The sequence below is a fragment of the Gekko japonicus genome, unplaced genomic scaffold (genome assembly GCF_001447785.1).
Source record: "Gekko japonicus isolate JY-2015 unplaced genomic scaffold, Gekko_japonicus_V1.1 scaffold3744, whole genome shotgun sequence".
Lineage (NCBI taxonomy): Eukaryota > Metazoa > Chordata > Lepidosauria > Squamata > Gekkonidae > Gekko > Gekko japonicus.
In genome coordinates this window covers 84491-90375 of record NW_015165350.1, presented here as the reverse complement: position 1 = coordinate 90375, position 5885 = coordinate 84491, and the positions used below count along the sequence as shown (strand labels likewise).

Sequence of the window (5885 nt, the reverse complement as noted above, 5' to 3'; positions counted from 1 at the left end):
AGAGTGATCTGGGGGGGGGGGGGGGAGACCCAAAACAGAGATTTTTTTCCCCATTTAAAAAGTCTACTATAAAACATATAGTTTTATAGCACAACTGCCATTAAGGGCCAAACTAGATCTAACTGCCCCACGTCTGTAACAAGATCTTTAAAAACATTTCCCAAATGCAAAACACAGTGAGCTTTCTCATGGGAATGGTGCCCAAACATCAATGCAGTGGCCACACTGCTTCCTCTGGGGAGACTGACTCCATGCTTTACTCAACATTCCACCCCTGCTGCAGGAGGGTTTTTTGCATTAACAAAATATACATAGTCAGTATATCCCCATGTTGTGTTAACACTACAGAAATATATCCAGTAGTGACTTAAAAAAAAAAAAACTCACAAAAAACTCACTGGGGGGCAAGGAAGAATGTCAGGTGGGAGGTAAATGGCACTGGATTGGAGTCTGTGTGGAAATGCATACTTTCCGGTCCACACTTTCCCAAACCCTCTTTGCTGATATTTCAAGAAAGAGCATATCAAAGAAGGGAAAGCTCTGTGTGGAAACAACCACAGCAGTAGGAAGGAGGGAATTCCTTCCTTCCACAGTACAGTGGAAGGCCTGTTGCTGTGATGGAGAGTCTGCTTGGCAAACAGAAGGTCCTGAGTTCAAGGCCCGGCATTTCCAATGGAAATGAGGAGGTAGCTGTTGATGTGAAAAAGACCTCCGCCTGAGTCCCTGGAGAGCCGCTGCCAGTCAGAGTGGACCTGGACACACTAAGGGTCAGACTCAGGATAAGGCCACTTCATGCGCAGCTCTCCCACCTCCACCCCCCAATGCTGTTCTTCTGATTTAAATGGCTATCTCACAGCTTCTGTGTGTGTGGGTGGGGACGGACGGACACACACACAGACAGGTACTAAACCTGCATACATTCACCCCCAGCCCTGAGGCAAACAGCAGCTTACGGACAGCAACTGAAATTCAGAAAGCAGTGTGTGTGTGTGTGTGTGTGTGTGTGTTAGTGAGGAGGCTGCCCCCTCCTTGGTCGGCCCTGCCATAGGCTGGTCAGATGTTCACACAGCCAGAGAGGAAGGGAGTTCATCTCCCCATCACCCCACTTTAGCCTCAGCAGGGGGGAAGGAGTTAATGCCCAAGGGAGCCACCTAGCCAGGAAGGAGCCAGCAAAGAGACCAAGAAGACGAAGGGGAGGATCCAGGGCTCTTCCTCACCATCTTCCGCACTGTTCACTTCCTACCTTGTACTCTTCGGAGGCCTCTTTGAGAGGAAGGGTTTCGTGATCTCTGTGCTCCTTGGATCGGTCGCAGACCACACAGATGAGGGCTTCATCGTCCTTGCAGAAGAGCTTCAGCGGCTCCTCGTGCTTCTGGCAAATTCTCCCTTTTCTGGCTGCCACAACCGCCTGATGCCCAAAACAAAGAAACAGGATTCATTCCCCCTCCCCAGAGCTGTACCTCTCCTTGTAATGACTGGCTATAATTAGTGCCTTGGAAAAACACACAAACACACACACATTCTCAACAGTCCCTTCTGTGTGTGGATACTTATTTCCGACAACAGAAGGCTCACCCTCCCTCAACAGGTTTTTCTACAGAATGGGACTCTGTGGAACTGCAGAGAAATCCAAAAGGGGGGGGGGGACTCAGGAAGGGTCAAATTTTCCCCCAATACCCTTTGAAATGGCTGCTGCAGGGATCTACTCCAGGCCCAGCCGGCATCGACAGTGAGAGATTCTAACTGGTCCCGTCAGGAAAAGACAGGGGAAGGGGGGAGAGTGCTTTCCAGGCCTATTTTGGCCTTGCAGGCAGGGATCCTTAGGGCCAGGCCTGACAAGGGTTGCCAGCGTCAGGCTGGGAAATTCCTAGAGATTTGGTGGTGAAGTTTAAGGAGGGCTGGGCCTGGGGAAGGGAGAGGCCTCATGTGGATATAATGCCACAGAGTCCACCCTCCTAAGCAGCCATTTTCTCCAGGGAGACAGAGCTCTGCTGTCTAGAGCTCAGTTGTAATATTCTGGGGGATTTCCAGGCCCCACTTGGCAGTTGGCAACCCTAGGCTCGGAAGCAACTTGATGCCATCTCACTTTCATGACTCAAGTAGGCGCAGCCATTCTATGAAAGCCATTCCATGAAAGCCAGCATGGTGCAGCAGTTAGAGCTTCAGATTAGGGTCTGCAAGACTCAGGTTCAGATCCACATCTTGCAGTGGAAGCTGACTGGGTGACTTTGGAACAGTCACACATTTTCAGCCTAACCAACCTCACAGAGTTGTTGTGCAGATAAAAAGGGGAAAGAATAATGTAAGCTGCTTTGGTCCCCACTGTGGAGAAAGACTATAAATTTCCTGGGTAGAGGCTGTGTTGGTGGTGGTGGTAGAGATGGAAAACTGAAGGCAGATAAAGGTAGGCTGGAGAAGGAAATAGGTTTGTCAACTCTAGGTTGGGAAATTCCTAGACATTTGAGGGGTGGAGCCTGGGGAAGGTGGGGTTTGAAGAGGGGAGGAACTTCAGACCAATATAATACCATACACTCCACCCTCATTTCCTCAACAAGAACTACCATTGCCAGCCTCCAGGTGAGGGCTGGAGATAACCCAGAATTACAACTGTTGTCCAGGTGACAGAGATCAGTTACCCTGGATAAAACAGCTGCTCTGGAGGGTTGAGTCTTTGGCATTATACCCCACTGAGGCTGCTTCCCTCCCCAAGCCTCACTGTCACAAGGCTCCATCTCCAAATCTCCAGGAATTTCTGAACCTGGAGCTGGCAGTCCTAAGGTGAATTGATCTCTGTAGCTGGGAGATCCATTGTGATTCCCAGAACACTGCCACTGCTGCTGTGGGGGGAGAGGAAGCAGGTGGGTGGTTGGGAGCACTGCCTGCCACTGTTGCTGCTGTGCAGGGTGGGGGAGGAAGCAGGCAGGAGGCTGGGAGTGTGATGGGGTGGGGGCAGAAAGAGAGAGAAAGGGTGGGGAGGCAGAAAAACAGAGAATGATGATGGGCCAGAAGGAGAGAGGAAGTAACATGCATGTAAAGAGAGTAAGAGGGGGGGGGGCAAAAGGGAGAAAGCCTGAGAGAAGTAGGGGGAGAGGGGCGGAAGCAAAGGTGTGAGGATTGGGATAACCATCCTGCAAGTTTCTTGCAGGTCTCCAATTGTAATTTCTATTTTAAAAGAAATTAAAACATTTTTGTGGGCCCCTAAAAGTATAATGGGCCTTCAGCACTGTGCCTAATGGATACGTTAGCCCTGGTTCTGAGGGAAAAAGAGAGAATTCTGAGGAGAGAAAGGAGCTGTAGGAGGGGTAATGAAGAAAAAGAGAGTTCTGAGGGAAAGGAGGGAGAGGGAAGCCATCGGGGTTCTGGGGCAGAGACCAGGGAAGCCTCAAGAGAGCTGCGGCTGTACCAAGAGCCCCAAGAGGAGCACCAGCCAGCACCACAGAGAGCCACCCCAAGCCACAGCAGACAGAGAGGGAGAGACTCGGAGAAGGCCTCAGAGAGACAGGAAAAGACTCTCATCGCCTCTTTGGTTCCCACTTCCAGTTGTGAGGCCTACATCTGAGTTTGCTATGCATGTGTCCTGTTTAGATGCCCCACCCCTCCACTTTGGATTAAACCCTACTTGTATGTTAAATTCTACTTGTAAAATGGTTGCCAGTGATTGGAGGGTCTGGGAGCTGTTTCTGAAGAGTTCCTTTTTTGCCTACTAGCCATCCTCCCTCTTAGGAAGTGAAGGCCAGTGGGCTGCAGCTGCTTTTTTTGTGTGATCCCCCAGACCCCTTCATTAACTAACTCGGGTCCTATAATGTCTTCCCTCAGCTGGGGTTAGTGGGGAAAACTATGTTACAGAAGCTTTTATTAAGCCTTAAATTCTTTGGGAAGTCAACGAATGAATCACAACTCCCAGTCCCAGGTCAACCACATTCTCCCAGCGCCTGCTTTGAGCGGCCATTTGCAGTGTGCCAGAGGAGCCCCCAAACACCCCCCCAATTCCTTTCTTTCAGTGCACATTTTGGGGGGCTATGATGCCCAACCTCCAAAAGTGGATCCAAATCTGTAAGGCCGTGAAGCTGGACCTGCATGAATATGATGGACCCTGATAGGTTTTTAAGTCACCTTTCAGATTTAACTCCCAACTAGAATGTCAACCTTCTCACAGACAGCACCTCCTGCTAGTTGGCTCTCCAGAAAACACCCTTCATGTTACAGGCGCAGGATGATTCTGATACCAGCACAACAAGCTGATATTCATTCTGATGTGATTTAACGAGTTTGATTTGGAGTTTTGCCCTCCCTGGATCTTAATTCTTAAATGAGACATTTCTTCATATCCTGGATCCATAAGGATTCAGTATGCAAGATACCTTCAAAAAGGGGTTGGATAAATATATGGAAATATGCCATGAGGAAGGTAGGGGGAGGAATAAAGAACAGATAAAAGGAAGTACTTCTTCACCCAAAAAATAACTAACAGGTTGAATTCATGGCCGCAGGAAGTGGTGGAATCTACAAGCATAGAAAGCTTCAAGAGGGTGCTGGATAAATATATGGAGCAGAAATCCATCAATAGCTATTAGCCACAAGGTATAGGCAGAACACTATGTCTGGGGCAGTGATGCTCTGTATTCTTGGTGATAGGGAAGCAACACTGGGAGGGCTTCTGGAGTTCTGGCCCCGCTGGGGGACGTCCTGATGGCACCTGGGTTTTGGTCTCTGTGACAGTGTTGGACTGGATGGGCCATTGGCCTGATCCAACATGGCTTCTCATATGTTCTTACAAGACAGGGTGAGGAAGAGGAAGTAGCTAGCCCACCCATTACGATGAAAACCCCCTCCTCAAGCACCCTTTTTTATCCGTTTATTACTAGCTGCTGCTTTGCAAGCCACTTTGTGGCTGGCGGGGGGGTGGGGTGGAGGGAGGAGAAAATAATATTGTATATTATATTATCTTGGATATCCCATTGTATTAAAAGTTACCAGCCAGCAAGTGGCAACAATGCTAAGCTTGAGAGACTTTTGCACCAACGTGGAAGTTTTGAGCCGCACACAAGGACGCCAGAAAGTCTCCCTCCAGAGATTTCTCACCTTGTTCTCTTGGAAAGCCTCCTCGAGAGGAACCACCTCGTGATCTTTGTGCTCCTGGGACAGGCCGCAGACCACGCAGAGGGGGGCTTCGTCCTCCTTGCAGAAGAACTTCAGGGGCTCCTGGTGCTTCTCGCAGACTCCCCCCTTCGCTTCCGCCCCCTCCCCTTCCAAAGGGCGGAACCTCTTGGCGATTTCCACAAAGTTGGCCAGCTGCTGGTTCGGCCTCAGGCGCTTCAGCTGAGCTGTTCCTCTGCACTGGGGGCAGGAAGGCCCGGCGGTCCCCGACTTCCTCCAGCTGCGGGTCAGGCAGGCCCGGCAGAAGTTGTGGCCGCACTCGGTGAGGATCACCGGGTCCCTGAAGAAGTCCAGGCAGATGGAGCAAGAGGCTTCCTTCCACAGCTCCTTCACGGGACCCTCAGCCGCCATGGCCGCCTCGAGCAGGAGAAAGCGGAGAACAGAGGTCGTTTCCCTCCCCGCAAATGACTCCTATTGGATGAGGAGGGATGAACCGCCGGGCGACGGAGCTGCAGAAACGAAACCGCTCTAGAGAAACAGCCTGGGGAGGAGGGCGAAGAAGTCTTCTCTGGCCCCGCCTTTGCAAGCGCCTCCGACGGGGGGAAGAAGCCGCTTCCCTCCGGGGCGCACCCCAGGGGTTTGCCAAAGGGGGCGGGTGTTCCCGGGGCCGGCGGGAGATGCTTCCCGGGGTCTCTGGGGCAGGCAGGGGTGGAGAGGGCAGCGCTCACTGACCCGAAGGGGAAGTCTGCTGCTGAGGAAGAGGCGGGCTGGAAAGAGGCGGGGGGGGT

The 5885-nt window shown here is 51.4% G+C and overlaps 1 protein-coding gene across 1 annotated transcript in view; it reads right to left on the bottom strand.

Annotated features, from left to right (window-relative positions):
* LOC107109873 (tripartite motif-containing protein 7-like) overlaps positions 1 to 5514 on the bottom strand; it is a 16553-nt gene extending 11039 nt beyond the window's left edge. Inside the window, exons 1-2 of the mRNA XM_015410585.1 lie at positions 5083 to 5514; positions 1244 to 1408 (exon numbers count right to left, since the gene is read on the bottom strand). Of these exons, the coding sequence (XP_015266071.1) occupies positions 1244 to 1408; positions 5083 to 5508 (591 nt within the window). The 5' untranslated portion in view covers positions 5509 to 5514. The remainder of the gene's footprint in view (positions 1 to 1243; positions 1409 to 5082) is intronic.
* Positions 5515 to 5885: the final 371 nt, after the last annotated feature.